The sequence below is a fragment of the Staurois parvus genome, unplaced genomic scaffold (genome assembly GCF_062004578.1).
Source record: "Staurois parvus isolate SC_StPar_1 unplaced genomic scaffold, SC_StPar_1.0 ptg000315l, whole genome shotgun sequence".
NCBI classification, from domain to species: Eukaryota; Metazoa; Chordata; class Amphibia; order Anura; family Ranidae; genus Staurois; species Staurois parvus.
In genome coordinates this window covers 4,552,924-4,577,414 of record NW_028318111.1, presented here as the reverse complement: position 1 = coordinate 4,577,414, position 24,491 = coordinate 4,552,924, and the positions used below count along the sequence as shown (strand labels likewise).

The 24,491-nt window shown below is 44.2% G+C and overlaps 1 protein-coding gene across 1 annotated transcript in view; it reads right to left on the bottom strand.

Moving 5' to 3' along the window:
- TMEM163 (transmembrane protein 163) overlaps nt 1-23,945 on the bottom strand; it is a 231,782-nt gene extending 207,837 nt beyond the window's left edge. Inside the window, exon 1 of the mRNA XM_089683606.1 lies at nt 23,166-23,945. Within this exon, the coding sequence (XP_089539732.1) occupies nt 23,166-23,346 (181 nt within the window). The 5' untranslated portion in view covers nt 23,347-23,945. The remainder of the gene's footprint in view (nt 1-23,165) is intronic.
- Between the last annotated feature and the right edge of the window lie 546 nt (nt 23,946-24,491).

Sequence of the window (24,491 nt, the reverse complement as noted above, 5' to 3'; positions counted from 1 at the left end):
CATAAATTTACATGTGGTATCTTGCACTGCATTAGTGTGAACCCAGGCTAAAAGGCACTTACTGTATATAGTGCTGTCAATTTACACAGAGCTTTACATATACAGGGGTTAGACAAAAAAATGGAAACACTACATGATATACAGGTGTGAAAGTGACAACATGTTTCACATTGAAAGTGGAAAGTGATGTAACATTCTTTTGTTTCTGCTGTGTGATGAGACACCTAGCTGACTGCAGAGCTCAATTTCATTCCTGTGAAGACTGAGATTGAGCTCTGCAGTCACTTTTGCAGCAGCTGTTTCCTTATTCCGGGTCACAATCCTGCACAATGGCCTTTTGTCTCTTTTGGTCAGCTTATGCTTATCAGATGAAGTTTTCCCAGAAACTGTATATGCCGCCATAACCTTTTGATACTGGACCTCACACAAAATACATTGGCAACTTCATTCAAAGAGGCACCAGCTAAGCGACACCAACAATGTGCCCTTTTTGAAGCTCAGTAAGCTCTGACATGACTCTGTATTACTAGCAGCGCACTCAGTGAAAGTGGCGAAAGTGAAGCTGCCCAGCTGTTAGCTAGGTGTCTCATCACACAGCGGAAGCAAAAGAATATTACATTACTTCCGCTTTCAATGCAAAACATCTCGTCATTTTAACACCTGCAAATCATGGAGTGTTTTAAAATTTTTGTCTAACCCCTGTGTGTTGTACATTCACATCAGTTCCTGTCCTCACGCACAATCATGCAGACAAATAGTAGGGCCAATCAACCTGCCATCTATCTATGTATTTATTATCTATCTTAGATAATTTATTTAAATTGGTACTGTATATCTGCTGATCGATCGATATATCTTTCTATATATTTTTGGGTTTATCTGTATTAAATCTGTCCGTCTTCCAATTTATCTATCTTAACTTCTCATGTATCTGTCTCAAATCTAGTATCTATCTATCTATCTATCTATCTATCATGAATTATCTATCTTCATATTTATGATTTTATCTGTATCTAGCTTAAATCTTCTCATGTATCTGTCTCAAATCTGTCTCCCAGTATCTCTCTCTCTCTGTATTATTTTGTCCAGTTCAGCAGTCCTGACTGTATGAATGATGCCGCCCCGTCTCCTAATGTGATTCGTTACCTCTCTGGTTAACTCGTCATGTGAGTTTTATAATGCCTCAGCTTTGATTTCATGCTTTCCACATCTTACTCTCTCTTCTAAATTATTCATTCTGCCCTTGAAGCATCTGAACAGCTGAAGGCACCGACCCCCAACACACACATATACACACATACATACATACATACACAAACACATACACACACATACATACATACATACATACACAAACACATACTCACACATGCACACATACATACATAAACACACATATACACACATACATATACACACACACATACATACATACGTTCACATACATATACACATACACATACTGTACATACACACACACACATACATACATACATACATACATACATACACACACATACTTACAAACACACACACATACACACACATACATGCACACACATACATACACATACATACACACACACACGCACATACATGCACAAACACACACACATACATACATACCTACACACACACAAGCACATACACACACACATCCATACACACACACACACACATAGATATACACACACATACTCACACATACTGTACATACACACATACATACATACACACACACATGCACACATACTGTACATACACACATACATACACACAGACACATACATATACACACATACTGTACATACACACATACATATATACTGTACATACACACATACATACTGTACATACACACATACATACACATATACTGTAAATACACACATCCATACATACACATATACATACACACGCACACATACTGTACATACACACACACATACATACACATATACATACACACACATACATACACACATACCCACACATACATACATACGCACACATACTGTACACACACATATATACATACGCACACATACTGTACACACACACACACACACATACATACATACGCACACATACTGTACACACACATACACACATACCCACACATACATACACACGCACACATACTGTACACACACACATACCCACACATACACACGCACACATACTGTACACACACACATACCCACACATACACACGCACACATACTGTACACACACACATACATACGCACACACCCACACATACACACGCACACATACTGTACACACACATACATACACATACATACGCACACATACTGTACACACACACATGCATACACACATACCCACACATACACACGCACACATACTGTACACACACATACATACACATGCACACATACAGTACACACACATACACACACATACATACGCACACATACTGTACACACACACACATACATACACACGCACACATACAGTACACACACATACCCACACATACACACGCACACATACTGTACACACACACACATACATACACACGCACACATACAGTACACACACATACCCACACATACACACGCACACATACTGTACACACACATACATACGCACACACCCAGGTCTCACAGGTAGCTGTCAGCGGATACATACAAAGTTAAATATTCGTTCAGTGGATGGCTGTGTGTAAGTCGTCTCCTTCACTGCCAGGAAAACTGTCATAAAGTTTCACTTTAAATATTAAACTGTGCCAACACAGAACCCGTCATCTTCCTGAGTATAAAGTCTCGGTGTTTTCTCTGTAAAGATGTTTGCGGTGACACCTCTAATCCACCACGGGATAACATAGGAGGAATCGTGGAGACCATCGCTGTGTATGAAATGCAATTTATTGGCGAGGATTCACTCATATCAGAGACAAAACACACAACAAAGACTTGAGAATCTCAGCGCCACAGGATGCAGATATTCACACGCAGCTCCCAGAGCTATAAATAGTACATAACAACACGAGGAATGATAATGAGGTGCGCTGCCATCATAGGCCCCCCCCCCCCCCCCACCTATAGGTACTATAGACAGAGATCACAATTATCACCCAATACAAAAAATGATCTCAGGGAAATGAGAACCAAATATTATAGGTATTGTGATAAGAAACCCATGCATTTCAATGCTTACAATATAGACACTAAGGCTGGCCATACACTATACAATTTCTGCCCAATTTCCTTTAGATTTACCTTCAACCATGTAGTGCAAGGCCTGCCTAATTGGATACAATTGAAAGTGTTGTTTAGGTTTGACCTCATATTATATGGTTTTTTGGTAAATCTAAAGCAAAATTCTCAAGAAAATTGTATAATGTATGGCCAGCCTGACTGTCCAATGACAGTCCAAGCTAAAATAAAGCTCCTTATTCCAGTGCTAAAACTAAGGCTGGCCATACACTATACAATTTTCTGTCCAATTTCTGCCCAATTTCCTTTAGATTCACCTTCAACTATGTAGTGCAAGGGCCTGCCTAATTGGATACATTTGAAAGTGTTGTTTAGGTTTGACCTCATATTATGTGGTTTTTGGTAAATCTAAAGTAAAAATCTCAAGAAAATTGTATAGTGTATGGCCAAACTTAGTGAATTCAGCTTTCTGCCGTGGTTATCCTCAGAGCCCGCTCACATGCCTGTGCTGTGCACTTGCTACAACTTTAAGGCCCATTTAACAAACGTGATGTCACATTTTATTATACATTAGGTATGGAAGACGAATAAAATGAATGAGCTGCCAACGTACCCCATCAGAGTGCTCCCCTTACATCAGGTGTCCCCATCAGAGTGCTCCCCTTACATAAGGTGTCCCCATCAGAGTGCTCCCCTTACATCAGGTGTCCCCATCAGAGTGCTCCCCTTACATCAGGTGTCCCCATCAGAGTGCTCCCCTTACATCAGATGTCCCCATCAGAGTGCTCCCCTTACATCAGGTGTCCCCATCAGAGTGCTCCCCTTACATCAGTGTCCCCATCAGACTGCTCCCTTACATCAGGTGTCCCCATCAGAGTGCCGCCTTACATCAGGTGTCCCCATCAGACTGCTCCCTTACATCAGTGTTCCCATCAGAGTGCCCCCTTACATCAGGTGTCCCCATCAGAGTGCTCCCCTTACATCAGTGTCCCCATCAGGCTGCTCCCTTACATCAGGTGTCCCCATCAGAGTGCTCCCCTTACATCAGTGTTCCCATCAGAGTGCCGCCTTACATCAGTGTTCCCATCAGAGTGCCGCCTTACATCAGTGTTCCCATCAGAGTGCCGCCTTACATCAGGTGTCCCCATCAGAATGCCGCCTTAGATCAGGTGTCCCCATCAGAGTGACCCCTTACATAGGATTAGTTATCCCCATCATAGTCCCCCCTTACATCAGGTGTCCCCATCAGAGTGCCACTTTACATCAAGTGTCCCCATCAGAGTGCCCCATTACATCAGGTGTCCCCATCAGAGTGCTCCCCTTACATCAGGTGTCCCCATCAGAGTGCCCCCTTACATCAGGTGTCCCCATCAGAGTGCCCCCTTACATCAGGTGTCCCCATCAGAGTGCCACTTTACATCAGGTGTCCCCATCAGAGTGCTCCCCTTACATCTGTTTCCCCATCAGAGTGCCCCCTTACATCAGGTGTCCCCATCAGAGTGCCCCCTTACATCAGTTGTGCCCATCAGAGTGCCACTTTACATAAGGTGTCCCCATCAGTGTGCCCCCTTACATCAGGTGTCCCCATCAGAGTGCCCCCTTACATCTGGTGTCCCCTTCAGAGTGCCGCCTTACATCAGATGTCCCCATCAAAGTGCTCCCCTTACATCAGGTGCCCCCACCAGAGTGCCCCCTTACATCAGGTGTCCCCATCATAGTGCTCCCCTTACATCAGTGTCCCCTTCAGAGTGCCGTCTTACATCAGGTGTCCCCATCAGAGTTCTCCCCTTACATCAGGTGTCCCCATCAGAGTGCCGCCTTACATCAGGTGTCACCATCACAGTGCCCCCTTACATCAGGTGTCCCCATCAGAGTTCCCCCCTTACATCAGGTGTCTCCATCAGAGTGCCCCCCTTACATCAGGTGTCACCATCAGAGTGCCCCCCTTACATCAGGTGTCACCATCAGAGTGCCGCCTTACATCAGGTGTCACCATCAGAGTGCCCCCCTTACATCAGGTGTCACCATTAGAGTGCCCCCCTCACATCAGTTGTCCCCATCAGAGTGCTCCCCTTACATCAGGTGTCCCCATCAGAGTGCTCCCCTTACATCAGGTGTCACCATCAGAGTGTTCCCCTTACATCAGGTGTCCTCATCATTGTTTGTGGATCATGTAAGTGTGACAAATACGCAAGAAAAAACAAATCTCTCTCTCTATCTCTCTATCTATCTCTCGATCTCTCAATTTTAAAAAGTGTAAGCACTTATTTTTAATGTTTTACATATCTGCAGGGGCCAGACTGAAGTGATCTAGCAGAACTTAATTTTCTGACTAAAGTTCCACTTTATATCCGGGTTCTTACACTGCCTGAATTGAGAAAAATGCATTTAAGAATGTATTAATGATGTGTTTTCCTGTGTTGGCAAGCGCTGCCCCTGTCAATACACAGAATAATAGGTTCTGTCTGCATTTGCAGAGGTGTTGTGCCATAGCACATGTGCGTTTTGGAGGTGCTTTGTGGTGCTATTGCCATAATGTGATTTTTCAATCAATATCATTGGTCTCCTCTGAAAATAACTGTCACTTTTCTGCAAATAAGGATCCTTATTGTGATATTTTAGCTTTGTGGACTGAGCCCGTTATAATTGTTGTTTTTGGTCGTGCAGCAGAGCTGATACAATATACTGATATACTGATACCGAAGGTCATTTTTTAAAGAATATGTCAACCCAACCCAATCCTGATGAAGCCATGTGACCTGTGGCGTAACGCGTAGGGGAGGGGCTTTGACGTCACGATGCTCGATGGTTCCATACTGACACCAGCTGGTAATTTTAGGATTTTCACCACACAACTCAGGAGGATACATTTTTTACACAAAGCAGTTTTATATTCAGTACTATGTGAGTGCATTACCTTTATTAATAAAATGTAAAAGGATAAAACACTATGATCTGATTATTACTTTATATAAACCACCGTGGAAGGAGAGTATATCAATCAAGTGAAGGGGATCCCATTCAGCAGGATTCCATTCCATCCACATTTTGGTCCAATTAAAGGGACACAAGTGTTTTATGTCCAGTTCTTGGTAATGTCACTGTTGCTCCATATTTTCTCCACTTGAAGATGACTGTCTTCACTGTGTTCCATAATGTATCTAATGCCGTGGAAATTCTTTTGTACCCTTCCCCTGACTGATACCTTTTGTCAATGAGATCCCTCTGATGCTTTGGAAGCTCTCTGCAGACCGTATCAGTGGGAGGAATAGTACTCCATTATTGGTGTCAGTAGGAGAAATATTACCCCATCATTGGTGTCAGCGGGAAGAATAGTACCCCATCATTGGTGTCAGTGGGAGGACTAGTACCCCATCATTGGTGTCATTAGGAAAAAATAGTGCCCCATCATTGGTGTCAGTGGAAAGAATAGTACCCCATCATTGGTGTCATTAGGAGAAATAGTGCCCCATCATTGGTGTCAGTGGAAGGAATAGTGCCCCATCATTGGTGTCAGTGGGAGGAATAGTGCCCCATCATTGGTGTCAGTGGGAGGAATAGTGCCCCATCATTGGTGTCAGTAGGAGGAATAGTGCCCCATCATTGGTGTCAGTAGGAGGAATAGTGCCCCATCATTGGTGTCAGTGGGAGGAATAGTGCCCCATCATTGGTGTCAGTAGGAGGAATAGTGCCCCATCATTGGTGTCAGTAGGAGGAATAGTGCCCCATCATTGGTGTCAGTGGGAGGAATAGTGCCCAATCACTAGTGTGAGTGGGAGGAATAGTGCCCCATCATTGGTGTCATTAGGAAGAAATTATTATTATTATACAGTATTTGTATAGCGCCAAAAAGTTTGCTCAGCGCTGTACATTATAATGGGAGACAGTACATGAGATAATACAGTAACAATACAATACACGAGGGGTTCGAGGGCCCTGCTCTTTGGAGCTTACAGTCTAGGAGGGAGGGGATAGTGGTACAGGAGGAAATGGCAGTGGGGGATGGAGTGGTAGGAGGAGTGGAGGAGATCGGCTGTTAGGTGAGGGTGGGGTAGGCTTCCCTGAAGAGATGGGTTTTCAGGGTGTGCCTAAAAGTGAGGAGGGAAGGTGACAATCTGATGGATTGGGGTAGTGAGTTCCAGAGGATGGGGGAAGTTCTGGAGAAGTCCTGGAGTCGGGCATAGGAGGAGGAGACTAGAAAGCTTGAAAGTAGGAGGTCTTGTGAGGAGCGAAGAGTACGGGTTGGGTGGGTGATGTAGTTTGGGGCAGCGTTATGAATGGCTTTGTATGTCAATGTTAGTAGTTTGAATTTTATGCGTTGGGCAATTGGAAGCCAGTATAGGGAATGACAGAGGGGGGTGGCGGATATGGAGCAGTTGGTAAGGTGGATGAGTCTGGCCGCAGAATTCAGGATAGACTGAAGCGGGGGTAGTCTGTGATGAGGTAAGCCGGTGAGAAGGGAGTTGCAGTAGTTGAGTCGTGAGATAATAAGGGAGTGAATTAGTTGTTTAGTAGTTTCTGGGGTTAGGAATGAACGTATTTTGGAGATGTTGCGGAGGTGGAGCCTGCATGAAATAGTGCCCCATCATCGGTGTCAGTGGGAGGAATAGTGCCCCATCATTGATGTCAGTGGGAGGAATAGTGCTCCATCATTGGTGTCAGTGGGAGGTATAGTGCCCCATCATTGGTGTCAGTGGGAGGAATAGTGCTCCATCATTGGTGTCAGTGGGAGGAATAGTGCCCCATCATTGGTGTCAGTGGGAGGAATAGTGCCCCATCATTGGTGTCAGTGGGAGGAATAGTGCCACATCATTGGTGTCAGTGGGAGGAATAGTGCCCCATCATTGGTGTCAGTGTGGGAGGAGTAGTACCCCATCATTGGTGTCAGTGGGAGGAATAGTGCCCCATCATTGGTGTCAGTGTGGGAGGAGTAGTACCCCATCATTGGTGTCAGTGGGAGGAATAGTGCCCCATCATTGGTTTCAGTGGAAGGAATAGTACCCCATCATTGGTGTCAGTGGGAGGAATAGTGCCCCATCATTGGTGTCAGTGGAAGGAATAGTGCCCCATCATTGGTGTCATTAGGAGAAATAGTGCCCATCATTGGTGTCAGTAGGAGGAATAGTGTCTAATAAAATAAAACAGGCAGCCGAAGCCTATTTCTTCTCAATGGCAGACAACCTACTCTGTGACAAATCTGGCCATCTGTGTGGTGGCTAAACCTGACAGATATGGTTACCAGCACTGTGCAGGTGCCAAAAGTAATAGACGTTCAGTAACCATACATGCTCACACTTTATGCCAGCGGTTCTCAACCTGGGGGTCGAACGACTCTTTCCCAGGGGTCGCCTAAGACCATCAGAAAACACATATTTCCGATGGTCTTAGGAACCGAGACACCGCTGCTCTATCCGTCTCCAGGTGTGGGCGGGATGACATGCCGCCCCTGTCATCTGGACACACCCTCGGGATCAATCCTCGCCGGTGACTGGCCGCCGGAACTGTAGCTCAGGAGAGGCACACAGGCGGCCAATCACCGGCGAGGAGGTGGAGCTTGGAGAGGAGGAGCCGAGCGGCACCGCGAAGATCGAGCGAGTGAAGAGGAGGAGAGCGGCCGGAGAAGGAAGACAGCTGACAGGTAAGTGTCTGTACCATGGGCGAGGGAGGGAGCGAGCGAGCCCAGGCTGGAGCAGGGGTCAGCAAGGTAAGTATCATTGGTGTCAGTGGGAGGAATAGTGCCCCATCATTGGTGTCACTAATACCAATGATGGGGCACTATGCCTCCCACTGACACCAACGATGGGGCACTATTCCTCCCACTGACACCAACGATGGGGCACTATTCCTCCCCCCACTGACACCAATGATGGGGCACGATTCCTCCCCCCACTGACACCAACGATGGGGCACGATTCCTCCCCCCACTGACACCAACGATGGGGCACTATTCCTCCCCTCACTGACACCAACGATGGGGCACTATTCCTCCCCCACTGACACCAACGATGGGGCACTATTCCTCCCACTGACACCAACGTTGGGGCCCTATTCCTCCCCCTGATACCAACGATGGGGCACTATTCCTCCCACTGACACCAGTGATGGGGGCGCTATTCCTACCACTGATACCAATGATGGGGCACTATTCCTCCCATTGACATCAGTGATGGTACACTATTCCTCCCACTGACACCAATGACGGGGCACTATTCCTCCCACTGACATCAATGACGGGGCACTATTCCTCCCACTGACACCAATGACGGGGCACTATTCCTCCCACTGACACCAATGATGGGGCACTATTCCCCCCACTGACACCTATGATGGGGCACTATTCCCCCCACTGACACCTATGATGGGGCACTATTCCTCCCACTGACACCAATGATGGGGCACTATTCCCCCCACTGACACCTATGATGGGGCACTATTCCCCCCACTGACACCTATGATGGGGCACTATTCCTCCCACTGACACCAATGATGGGGCCCTATTCCTACCACTGACACCAATGATGGGGCACTATTCCTACCACTGATACCAATGATGGGGCACTATTCCTCCCATTGACATCAGTGATGGGACACTATTCCTCCCACTGACACCAATGATGGGGCACTATTCCTACCACTGATACCAATGATGGGGCACTATTCCTCCCATTGACATCAGTGATGGGACACTATTCCTCCCACTGACACCAATGACGTGGCACTACTCCTCCCACTGACACCAATGATGTGGCACTACTCCTCCCACTGCAAAATTACAGTTATGAAGTAGCAACGAAAATAATTTTATGGTTGGGGGTCACCACAACATGAGGAACTGTATTAAGGGGTCGCGGCATTAGGAAGGTTGAGAACCACTGCTTTATGCCCTTTAAACAAATGTGTCTTCCATCTCAAATGTTCAATATTCCAGCAGATAACTATCTGGTGGAAAAGTCATTGTTATGTCACTTCTCGTGCCAATTACTGCCAGGAAAGTTCACAAAAAAATTCCATATATGGGCTTCCCTAAAGCTAAAGTTTAGGTATGGCCATTGTTACATTGTTCCAGCTTGGACCGATAGAATTATATATGTTCCATACCTGAGGGATCCTCATGGAAGCTGGAGATTGCTATTACAGAGACACTATCTTCCAGGCCCTATGCCAAGACGCTGCTGTACTGCTTACTGAATGCAGAAGGTTGCTCACTCAGCATAGGAACTATTCAGGGAACCCTTTGCATTTTCCCAATTAACCGCTTCCCCACCACCCTATAGCAGAACTACTGCTACAGGGCGGCAGGGCTGCGCAAAATCACTTATATATTCACGTCATTTTGTATTCGTGCTGCCCTACCCATGCCGCCTGCCTGTGCCACCATTGACGGCTACAGCTGTCAATCATCGGGTCCCGGACGAAGATTTCCTGTCGGCACCTGGCGATTGCCAAGGAACAGTATGAACAGGCTGCTTTGTATTGCTCTGCATTGCAGAGCAATACAAAGCAGAGTGCATACACAGTAAAACGCACACAGACAACATAGTAGAAAAAAACACAGTTAACACTTTGATCGCCCAGATGTTAACCCCTTTCTGCCTGGTGCCATTAGTACAGTGTCAGTGCTTTTTGTTAGCACTGATCATTGTAATAAAGTCATTGGGATGTCAGTGGCAGTTAGTCAGTCCCCCCCCCCCCCCCATTGTCAAAATGCCCGCCACAGTCCCGCTATAAGTCACTGATTGCTGCTATTACTAGTATTATAAAAAAAATTCCAGTATATATACCGCCACTTGTAGACGCAATAACTTTCATGTAAACCAATTCATTTACACGTATTGGGATTTTTTTTAGTAGACACATAGTAGAAAACATTTTGACCTAAATTTATGACGAAATTTGATTTTTAAAATTTTTTATTGGATATGTTTTATAGCAAACAGTCATAAATATTGTTTTGGGTTTTTTTTTCAAAATTGTTGGTCTTTTTTGTTTATAACACAAAAGATAACAACCGCACAGACAATCAAATACCACCAAAAGAAAGCTCTATTTGAGGGAAAAAAAGGACATAAATTAAATTTATGTACAGCGTTGCATGACCGTGCAATTGTCAGTTAAAATAACACGGCACCGTATCACAAAAAAAGGCCTAGTGAGGGGGGGGGGTAAATCCTTTGGAGGGCAAGTGGTTCATGCTACTGTAAGTGTTCTCTGGTTGAACGAGGAGGAGAGGCAGGTGGTGATGTCACACTTTCTACCTCATCCAATCAGAGAACACTTTGCATTCATTGAAAAAATGTAGTGTTTTCTGAATGGCGCCTGTGCTAAACGAACAACCTCTTGTGCTCAGTGAAGAGCGAACATCTGCTCAGCACGGACCAGAAGCTTGTGGAGATCTCTGAAGATGCCTACTTCAATGATTTCCAGCTTCCACAGGAATCCCACAGGTATGGTACATACTAACTTTGGTCCAAGCTGGACCAATGTAACTACCTATATGTAGAGATTGCCATACCTGGAGTTCAGCTTTAAGGCTGGCCATACACATACTGTATATCTTGCAGGCTAAATTAAGAAAATCTAACAGATCCCTCCATCCACACTAAACAGTGCAGATGGATGAATCTTCCACTGCGGGCTTTCAGAATACTCAAACCAGGGAGATCCTAACAGCCCCTGGGCAAAAGTAATGTACTGGGGAACCTACCAGCATGCCCCAATTCACACACCTACGTTCAACATTTAAAGTATAAATAGTTGATAGAATTAGACTTTTTTATTAGTACTTTCAATAAAAATGGATTTTAAACAATAAAAAAAACTTACCATAAATCAAAGACTAATCAGCACAAAAGGGCACAGTACAAGGAGAGGCAGAAGGACACAGTACAGGGGGAGTCAGGAGGGCACAATACTGGAATCAGGAGGGCACAATACTGGGATCAGGAGGGCACAATACTGGGATCAGGAGGGCACAATACTGGGATCAGGAGGGCACCGTACAGGGGGAGTCAGGAGGGCACAATACTGGGATCAGGAGGGCACAATACTGGGATCAGGAGAGCACAATACTGGGATCAGGAGGGCACAATACTGGTATCAGGAGGGCACAGTACAGGGGGAGTCAGGAGGGCACGGTACAGGGGGAGTCAGGAGGGCACAATACTGGGATCAGGAGGGCACAATACTGGGATCAGGAGGGCACAGTACAGGGGGAGTCAGGAGGGCACAATACTGGGATCAGGAGGGCACAGTACAGGGGGGGTTAGGAGGACACAATACTGGAATCAGGAGGGCACAGTACAGGGGGAATCAGGAGGGCACAATACTGGGATCAGGAGGGCACAGTACAGTGGGAGTCAGGATAGACCTATAATGGGATCAGGAGGGCACAACACTGGGATCAGGAGGGCACAATACAGGTGGAGTCAGGAGGGCATAGTAAAGAGGGAGTCAGGAGGGCACAATACTGGGATCAGGAGGGCACAGTACAGGGGGAGTCAGGACGGCACAATACTGGAATCAGGGGGGCACAGGGGGAGTCAGGAAGGCACAATACTGCAATCAGGAGGGCACAGTACAGGGGGAGTTAGGATGGCACAATACTGGGATCAGAAGGGCACAGCACAGGGGGAGTCAGGAGGGCACAGTACTGGGATCAGGAGGGCACAATACAGGGGGAGTTAGGAGGGCACAATACTGGAATCATGAGGTCACAATACTAGGATCAGGAGGGCACAATACTGGGGGATCATGAGGGCACAGTACAGGGGGAGTCAGGAGGGCACAATACTGCGATCAGGAGGGCACAGTACAGGGGGAGTCAGGAGGGCACAATACTGGAATCAGGAGGGCACAGTACAGGGGGAGTCAGGAGGGCACAATACTGGGATCAGGAGGGCACAGTACAGATTCTGGGATGCTGCCCAGGCAAAAATGGGACAGCTTAGTAAAAAGCTTGATTTCATGACAGTTGGCAAGTATGATGTAATGTAAGAGGTGCCCATGCATTAAAACAGCCATGACTCAAGCAGTGTCTGTATCCGAATGAATACAGGTGATCAGGGGCGGACTGACAACTCATGGGGCCCCTGGGCAATAGGGGATCATGGGGCCCCTGTGTCCTTGCCCACACTCAAAGCACACACAAAAAAGCCTATAAAAGGGTACCAGGGCATTTCATGGGGCCCCCTACTGACCCCGGGCCCTCGGGCAGCGCCCGAGTGCTCAAATGGTCAGTCCGCCCCTGCAGGTGATGTTTGGCCCACAATTTTCTACCAGGCTCTGAAACAAAACACAAAAGGTATTGCCATCAGGGCCAAACACAGAGCCCATTTTAGTAATTCAGCAGGAATCAGCTGACATTTGACATTATGGGGCCAGCTTTAAGCCTAGTACAGACAACTGACTGTCCAATTTTCCACAAAAGTGCGTATCACGATGTAGTTGGAATGGTACTGGCTTGTAAGAAAATTCTCGGCTGACAAAGGCAAACGTAGGCAAATGTAGATACGTACAGGCGTAGTAGAAGAGGAAGTGTAGGGTCATTTTTTGCTTCTGATCATGCACTTTTTTTCTATTCAATTATATCCGTATGATTACTGTACATATTAAACAAAACTCAAATGTTGTGTTCATATATGATAAAAAATTTTCTAGCTTGCACCCTCGGTTTTTGTCGTCCAAAAAAGACAGAATTGGCTGTCGAAAGCACTATACTAACGATCAGATATTTTTAAACAGAACATGGGTCTGGAATCTAATATACTGTATGTACCCCTGGCGTGGCACCATCCCAACATATATCTAGAACAAAAATCAAAGAACCGGAGTGTACAGTTGCATCCAGTGACACTGGGTGGTCCTGTTCCATCTCCAGGAAAAATAGGACTTTGTGTGTATCAAACACCGGGAGGGTAAATCTGTAATATCACATCAGACAGCAGTAATAAAATATATATGCTTTTATTGGTTCGTCATTAAAAAAATGAAGTCTCCATTTTCACATATTCAATAAAAATACGATGCTGCGCTACTAAAAAAAGTAACCTCATACAAAAAATATAATGAAGTAAACACCCCACAGGGCACAAAACCAATTGATAGTGACAGATAAATAATCACATAAACATATTAAACCTGCAGTGATGTAAATAAATAAAAAATATATTTTTATGGCACATTTAATTAATTTGTCACTATGAAGCTCTAATTTCACGTATTTATCTGCTTATATAATTTAATTATGCAATGTATTTTTGATATTTATTGGTCAGTCACTTTATGCACATTTTAGTATTGTTTTACTTATTTACATCACTGCAGGTTTAATATGTTTATGTGATTATTTATCTGTCACTATCAATACTTATTGGTTTTGTGCCCTGTGGGGTGTTTACTTCATTATGTTTTTGTTATGAGGTTACTTTTTTTGTGCAGCGCAGCATCGTATTTTTATTGAATATTTTTTATTGGTGGGAACACTACTAAAGGTGCTTGCCGTAACTCATACACAGAGGGTGGTTATTGGCAGCGCAGGAGGATTTCTTTTTATTTTTGTCTATTTACACTTCACATATTAAAACCAGATGGTCTTTAAAGATGATGTCAGCATGTGGTTACATTCATATTGCAGAGAAATACACAGTAAGTGTATAAGATCAACGCGTTTCGCTGCACTTGCTTCTTCCGGATCCAAGGTTTAGATGAACCACTGTAGCAATATAGAGTATACAATCATAAAATACGATCGACCGATCATTGCTCATGTGGACATTTTCATACGCTTTTCTTATCGTGTGTATGGGCCAGAACAGATAGATGTAAGAAAGCAGTCACCAGATTTTTGACCGATCCCTCCATTGTGCAAAGATTTTCACAAGTGATCATTCCACAAATATGAATCACATTTTTTGACTAAGAAGATCAGCAGCTCCCCTATAACAATAAGGATATATACAGTTGCAAGAAAAAGTATGTGAACCCCTCGGGATTACGTGAAGTTTTGCATGAATTGGGCATAAAATGTGCTCTGAACGTCATCTAAGTCAAAATGACTCCAGATCGTTGTCCAGGTCTGATCTGAAACTACAGGAAACGTTTGGTTGAGGTTATTGCTGCCAAAGAAGGGTCAACCAGTTATTAAGTCCAAAGGTTCACATACTTTTTCCTCCCTGCACTGTGAATGTTTACATGTTATGTGCAATTAAACCATGGCAACATCTAATGTTTGTGTAGTATTATGTTCAGCAGACTGTGTTCTTCTATTGTTGTGACTTAGATGACGTTCAGAGCACATTTTATGCCCAATTCATGCAAAACTCCACGTAATCCCAAGGGGTTCACATACTTTTTCTTGCAACTATATATATATATATATATATATATATATATATATATATATATATATATATAAACCTGCGCTAATAAGAACCACAATAGATAATCAATAATCAAAAATGAGGTGTAAAAACATATAGCAGCTGAACACAAAAACCCTGATACTAGGCAATCAACAATAAATACATGAAAGTGCAGTGCTTAAAAAGTTACAAATAATCATAAGAAAACAGTGAAAAATGTGTCAAAAAAATAGTCCATCCAAAAATAAAAGAAAAGGCTGTGATGAAACAAAAGAAATCCATGAACATCTGTCGTGTCACCACATCTGTAGTAGTGGTTGGTGACAGGACAACTGTCCTTGGATTTCTTTTGTTTCATCACAGTCTCTAAGACTTTTCTTTTTGGATGGACTATTTTTTTGACACATTTTTCACTGCTTTCTCATGATTATTTGTAACTTTTTAAGCGCTGCACTTTTATGTATTTATTGTTTATCCCCTATAAAAATACACAACAGGGGCAAATAATATCAAAGCAATGATTTTGTGTACAGGAAATGCACCAACGTATTGTGTGTGTTCACTTTTTCATCTTAAGATGGCAAAACAAACATGCAAAAATCTCATTCATAATAAGGGTAACAATTCCAGTACCACAGATCTATTTATTTCTTTTTGTGAGTGTGTGAGTGTGTGTATTGTGAGGATTGCTTTTCCAAAAACCTTTTTGATAAATAAACAAATCGACTAAAAATCACACAATTCTTAGGACCACCATTGTGTGCGCATGTATCCTTGCATCTGATTATAGAACTATACTGAAAATTTTAGAACTGCTCAGAAGATAGAGTAGAGGACAGACAATTAGGCTGCTTTCACAGTGATCTGTTCTTCTTCTGTTTTTGCATTACAAAAAGTGGAAGAAAAAAGTATGACCATTAAATCCTATGGAATTCTTAGGCTCCAGTCACACCAATGCGTTTTTTAGAGCTTTTTGCAGAACGCACTACAGTCCATTTAACATGGTTTCCTATAGGACATGTTCATATCTATGCTTTTTTGAGCTGTTGCATTTTTGGAAAGGGTCAGGGAATTTTTTACCCTTGGTTCACATGTGTGCAGGTGGTGCCACTGTGGGACCCACACAAATACCTGCAGCTGCAGCACCCACACAGAGGAATGCGGGACCAGCAGTTGGGTGCCATTAATTCTAATGGCATGCACTGGAGATCGCACCCATACTGGGAAGCTTGGTTCCTGCGCGGGCTGTGATTTCCCAAGTAGTGCAGAGACTTCTTCCCTGCATATCCCAGGGCACAGGAGTCCATTCAAATGAATGGGCCAGGGCCGTGGATAAGGGGGTACCACCAGTACACCTGTATGGGGCCCAGGCCAAGAGGGGGGCCCAGGCAGCTGGGTGAATCAGATGTGGGCAGGGAGAGTGACCGGCATGGTGGGGGGGCAATTACTGGAACCGATTTCCTCTATGGCTTTCTATGCAGCATCTGAAAGCTGGATTCTTCTCATCTCCCTCCCACTGTTTTTCATCTGCAACAGAGAGAGCCATACATGGGAACAGTTCCAGTAATTGCCCCCCACCCCCACTCACAATGCCGATCACCCTCCCTGTGCACATCTGATTCACCCAGCTGCCTGGGCCTCCACAGTGCCGGCTTTCCTCCTCTCCTTCTCTCCGGCATCTGCAAGCACACAATAGGATCCTTCAGGATGGAGAGTGGGGGAAGGGTCCGATAATTATGTCACAGTAACCAGCCCTTTCCTTTCCTGAATGAACACAGTGAGTGATCGGTACTGATCACTTATTGTGTTCATTCATAACTGAAGCATAGTAAACTGTTTTTTTTTTTTTTTTTTAAGGGGCCCTTTTAGGTTGACTGTATGGGGCCCTGTGGTTTCTAACAGCAGTCCTGGAATGGAGAAAAGGGAAAGTGAGTGCTCTCAAGGTAGCAGCTGTAACACTAACGGTAACCATTAATAAAACCTCAATAGCACTAATTCTCAATAGCACTAATTGCCCCCCCCCCCTCCGCTCACAATGCCGATCACCCTCCCTGTGCACATCTGATTCACCCAGCTGCCTGGGCCCCCACAGTGCCGGCTTTCCTCCTCTCCTTCCCTCTGGCAGCTGCAAGCATACAATAGGATCCTTCGGGATGGAGAGTGGGGGAAGAGTCCGATAATTATGTCACATTAACCAGCCCTTTCCTTTCCTGAATGAACACAGTGAGTGATCGGTACTGATCACTTATTGTGTTCATTCATAACTGAAGCATAGTAAACTGTTTTCTTTTTTTTTTAAGGGGCCCTTTCAGGTTGGCTGTATGGGGCCCCGTGGTTTCTAACAGCACTCCTGGAATGAAGAAAAGGGAAAGTTGGCGCTCTCAAGGCAGCAGCTGTACCCTTAAAGGTAACCAATAATAAAACCTCAATAGCACTTTCTTATTTGAGTCTTGGAATGGGCTCTTGTACCCATGCAAATCATGGCCCGCACGGCTGCAGATATGTAAACCAGGGGTTAAAAGCAAAAAGCAGTGGTTTTGCTACAATAGAGTTCAATGGAGTTGCTGCATTTTTTCTGGATTTTGCATTTTTATTCTGCTCAGCAACTAAAAAAAATCCAATTTAACAAACAAAAGAGCTGAACAAAATGCATCAAAAACGTGTGTAGAAAAAACGCAAAACGAACTGCGAAAAGCACTGCAAAACAGACAAAAAGCAAACTGCATAGGTGTGAACAGAGCCTTATGGAGCTCTTCACACTGGTCAGTTGCGGGTCCGTTGCATTTTTCAAAGATCTGTTTGATGTATTTTCGGTGTGGTGGAAAAACAGCACCAAAACCTCACCTCCTCGGTGAAATGAATAGAAAACATATCCAAATGCGACAAAAAAACACCCTGTGGTTAAATTTTTTTGTGCATTTCTCAGTCACATGCAGGGGTGGACTGACCATTTGGAAACTCGGGCACTGCCGGAGGGCCCGGGGTCAGTAGGGGGCCCCATGAGATGCCCCTGGTACCTTTTTCATAGGATTTTTTGAGTTTGGGCAAGGACACAGGGGCCCCATGATCCCCTATTGCCCGGGGGCCCCATGAGTTGTCAGTCCGCCCCTGGTCACATGTCCAAAATAAAGCAAAAATGCATATGCATTTTTACAGCTTTACCACGTTTTTGTAAGGAGCAGTGTGAAAGTAGCATTAAGCTGCTAAGATATAACACATGTAAGTCACATATCACAGCATCTCTGTATCACCATTTTGAAGGTCATGCATTGAATAAATGCACCCCGTAACAAATACAAGTTACCTTTTTTTTATTATTATTATTATTATTATTATAGAGGATTTATATGGCGCCAACAGTTTGCTCAGCACTTTACAATATAATGGGAGACAATACAGCAACAATACAGTTCAATACAAGAGGGATAGGAGGGCCTGATCCTGGGAGCTTACAATCTAGGGGAGTTCATATGGACAAAGAGCTTTATTTTAGCGATGTGACAGTAATGTTCAAATCTAATTGGATTCTGTCGAAAATATCTGCCACTTAAAAAAGAAATAAATAAAGATGATTATCCTGGTGTTTTAGGTTTGTGAATGTTGTAACAGTCAGGTCAGGTGAGAGAACAGAGGGAAGGTGACAATAACATCACATTACAGAGCTGATGTAATAGAGCTGATTCACCAAGATTTAACACCACAACAGGATCTGTATTTTAGCCATCTGACTGTAATTTCCATATCTAGTTGGATTCAGTGGAGAATACCTGTCACCTTTTCAAAAAATGATCATTATCCTGGTGTGTTAGCTTTGTGAATGCTGTATCTGTCATGTCAGGTGGGATGGGAGAGGGGATACTACAATGACATGTCACATTAATGGGCTGAGAAATAGACTCCATTTACAAAGCTTTAACACTAGAATGAGGATTTTTGATTTAGCCATATGGCAAGAATTTGCACCTTATTGGACATAGATAAAAATAATTGTCACTTTTTTTTGCATGCTAAGGATTTTTGTATTCTTATCCTGGTGTGTTAGCTTTGTAAATTATTAATATTATAATACATGATTTATATAGTGCTAGCAGTTTGCTCAGTGCTTTATAATATAAAGGGAGACAATCAGGAGCGAACTGACAACACAAGGGGCCCCCGGGCAATAGGGGATCATGGGGCCCCTGTGTCCTCGCCCACACTCAAACCACACCCAAAAAAGCCTATGAAAGGTACCAGGGGCATCTCATGGGGCACCCTACTGACCCCGGGCCCTCAGGCAGTGCCTGAGTCCCTGAATGGTCAGTCTGCCCTTGGAGACAATACAGCAACAATACAGTTCAATACAAGAGGGTTAGGAGCAGGGGCGGACTGACAACTCATGGGGCCCCGGGCAATAAGGGATCATGGGGCCCCTGTGTCCTCGCCCACACTCAAACCACACCCAAAAAAGCCTATGAAAGGTACCAGGGGCATCTCATGGGGCCCCCTACTGACCCTGGGCCCTCGAGCAGTGCCTGAGTCCCTGAATGGTCAGTCCGCCTTTGGAGACAATACAGCAACAATAAAAGTTCAATACAAGAGGGTTAGGAGCAGGGGAGGACTGACAACTCATGGGGCCCCCAGGCAATAGGGGATCATGGGGCCCTGTGTCCTTGCCCAAACTCAAAAAAGCCTATGAAAAAGTTACCAGGGGCATCTCATGGGGCCCCCTACTGACCCGGGCCCTCGGGCAGTGCCTGGGTTTCCAAATGGTCAGTCCGCCCCTGGTTAGGAGGGCCCTGCTGCTCCTGGGAGCTTACAATCTAAGAGAATTGAGCCTAAAATGATAACTAATGCAGACCATACATGGTTTGAATTCCGAACGATTTTCGTACCGAAATCAGACCTAAGAATAATCAGCTGATTTTCGCTCTGTTAGTGGGGCAATGGCATCGGACGATTTTCATGGTTCCTCCCCATTTCGTTTATCGGGCATGCTGGAAAATTCGTGAAAAATGACCGATTTTTAAAATCATTGGTGGCACCATCGGATTACAGTACGAACGACGTTTCGATTTTCAAACGAAAAATAATTCGGAATTCGAACCATGTACGGCCTGCATAATATCCAACAATAACTGATACAATGTAGCAATTACAAGACATGATCACAATACAGATACACAGGTCATAGTGTCCATGTAATCATCACTGGTCACAATATAAGACTGATACATTGTAAATGTTAGGGCAGGTCAGATACAGCTGATACATTGTAACTCAAATCAGATAACAGAGCTGATACATTGTAAGGCCGGCCATACATGGCTCGATTTTCGAACGCTTTTTCATTCAAAAAGTGGACCTAAGAATAACCGGACAATTTTCGCTCTGTTAGTGGGGCAATGGCATCGGCCATTTTTGTGGTTCCTCCCCATTTTGTTTATTGGGCATGCTGGAAAATTTGTGAAAAATGACCGATTTTCGAAATCATTGGTGACACCATCGGATTACAGAACGAACGATGTTTTTGATTTTCAATCGAAAAATCATTCAGAATTTGACCCATGTATGGCCTGCATAATATCCAGCAATAACTGATACAATGTAACAATTGCATGTCACATTACCGGGCAAATAAACTGTATCTCACATCAGATCACAGCTGTTACAATGTAACAATTGCAGATCCTTATCATAGGACTGATGATACAGTGGCAGGTGATGTCATCTGTAAATGTCTATACCAAGTCACATTATAGAGCTGATACATTGCGACTCAAGTCAGATAGCAGCTGAAACAAGGTAACAATTGCAGATCCTCATAAAACTGATAGACTTTTATCATAGATGCAGGCTATATCTATCCCACGTGACAGTATAGAGCTGATACATTATAAATCAAGGCAATCACAGCTAATACAATGTAACAATTACAGGTTCTCATCATAGGACTGACAAACGGTAATCATAATGAAAGGTCAGATCATCTGCGAATGTCTATATCCCAGGTCACAGTATAGAGCTGATACTTTGTAACTCGAGTCAGATCACAATACAATACAATGTAACAGTTACAGATCTTCATCATATTACTGATACAGCATAGCCTGATGGCAGGTCATATCAATCCTATATCACAATATGGAGCTGTTACATTGTAAATGAAGTCAGATTAAACTGATACAATGTAACAATTGCAGACCTATAGGAATGATGGACTGTAATCATGATGGAAGGTCAGCTAATATGTGAATGTCTATATCCCAGGTCACATTATAGAGCTGATACTTTGTAACTCAAGTCAGATCACAGCTGATACAATGTAACAATTGCAGGTCCTATAGGACTGGTGGACTGTAATCATGATCCTAAGTCATACCTATCCCAGGTCACATTATGGAGCTGATACATTGTATATCAGGTCACATCAAGCTGATACAATGTAACAATTGCAAGTCCTATAGGACTGGTGGACTGTAATCATGATCCTAAGTCATAACTATCCCAGGTCACATTATGGAGCTGATACATTGTATATTAAGTCACATCAAGCTGATATAATGTAACAATTGCAGATCCTTATGATAGGACTGATACACTGTAATCATGATCGTAGGTCACATAATCTGGGAATGTCTATATCCTAGGTCACAGTATAGAGCTGATACTTTGTAACTCAAGTCAGATCACAGCTGATACAATGTAAAAATTGCAGATCTTCATCATATTACTACACACTGTAGCATGATGGCAGGTCATATCTAGCCCAGGTCACATTACAGAGCTGATACTTTATAACTCAAGTCAGATCACATCTGATACAATGTAACAACTTCAGATCCTTATCATAGGACTGGTGGGCTGTAATCATGATCCTAAGTCATATCTATCCTAGATCACGATATAGAGCTTACAGTACATTGTAAATCCAGTCAGATCAAACCGATACAATGTAACAATTGCAGATCCTCATCAAATTACTAAACACTGTAGCATGATGTCAGGTCATATTTATCTCAGATTGCATTATAAAGTTTATACTTTGTAAATTAAGTCAGATCACAGCTGATACAAGAAAAGACAATGATAAAAGACATGATAAGAATTGGAGGTCTTTATCATAGGGCTAGTAGACTGCAATCATGATCATAGGTCAGAGAACCTGTGAATGTCTCAATGCCAGGTCACAGTATTGGGCTGATCCATTGTTATTCAAGTCAAATCACAGCTGATACAATGTAACAATTGCAGATCGTCATCATATTACTAAACACTGTAGCATGATGGTAGGTTATATCTATCCCAGGTCACAGTGTAGAGCTGATACTTTGTAAATCAAGTCAGATCAAACTGATACAATGTAACAATCGCAGGTCCTTATCATATGACTGCTATACTGTAACCATGATCTCAGGTCATATCATGTATTCATGTCTCCATGTAACAATCCCAGGTCACATTATAGAGCTGATCCATTGTAGCTGTCACGTAGAGTCAGATAAGACGACACTCAGTGCTGATGACAGCTCCCTGACACTTTGGACAGCTCACAGCCACTTCCACCATGTGCACAGCTGACCCCCCCAAACTTGTCTGAGGGGTCCCAGAAATAACTGTATGCTGAATAAGAGGACTCACCCACCTCTGTTCTCCACCAGATCACTGAACTGGCCACTCTCACTCATCTTCATCTGCTGGTCCATCTGGATGGGGGTCTCCAGGCTCCTGATGGGGGGCTGCCCTGGGACTGTCTGTCCGTTACAGGAGGGCTGTATGAAGCTGGGGTCCGGGGGGTTGCAGAGCTCAGTGTCCAGGGGCTCCATGCTGCTGATGGCTGGGGAATGTGGCACCTAGCTGAGAAGTCAGGCTGGCTCTGTACACTGGATGCAGCTGCTGGAGGAGGACTAGGACGAGCCCAGAGCTGTCAGTGCAGTCTCATGACAGCCAGAGAGAGTGCAGAGGGAGAGCTGCAGCCAGAGAGAGTGCAGAGAGAGAGAGCAGCAGCCAGAGAGAGAGCAGAGAGAGAGAGATCTGCAGCCAGAGAGAGCAGAGAGAGAACAGAGAACAGAGAGAGAGCTGCAGCCAGAGAGAGAACAGAGAGCAGAGAGAGAGCTGCAGCCAGAGAGAGAACAGAGAGCAGAGAGAGAGAGCTGCAGCCAGGGAGAGCAGGACTCTAACACTGCCTCTGCCTCCTGCCTCACTCCAGCCCCTCTCAGCGCACACTGCACCTGCAGCATCACTCCATCCACTAGGGGGTCCCACACACAGACACAGGGTCACAGCACAATGGGGTTCACCACCACCCCCTAGTACAGGACACACAGCATCCCCCCTAAAAAGAGGATTCCTTAAAGGGGATCTCCATGGTCCACATAATCTGCTAGTGTTCCTCTGCCAGAAAGGGAAGCTAGATGTGGGATCATTATGGGAAGGCAGATGAGAACTGTGTTAGTGAATGTCTCCAAGGGGAATGCCCTGAGTAACAGGAGGCAGCTGGTGAGTGCCATAATTACTGAGATCCCCCCTCCCCCTCTCTCTATTAGGAAAGTTATGATTGTATTAAGGATGGAGGTATGAAGCACATTTATACTGGAGAGATTTGGGGATTAAAATTAATTTTAAGTCATTTACCTGGAGATCATATATTTCTATGTGAGACAATATTCATTAATTTTACTTATTATATATGTATTTACAGTGTTGATACTGGCACTGGAGCTTTCAGCAAAGAGGTCGCAGGGCAGAGAACAAAGCTTCATTCCAAGGACCCCCCTTACATTAACCCTCCCTGTACCCCAAACACTAAATTTACTACCCATAGCAAACACCCTCCTTGTATCCTTAACATTAACCCTCCTGTACCCCTAAAACAAACCTTCCCTGTAACCCTAACTTTAACCCCCATACTCCCAACACTAACCCTCTGTACCCCAAACACTAAACCTTCTACCCATAGTACAAACCTTCC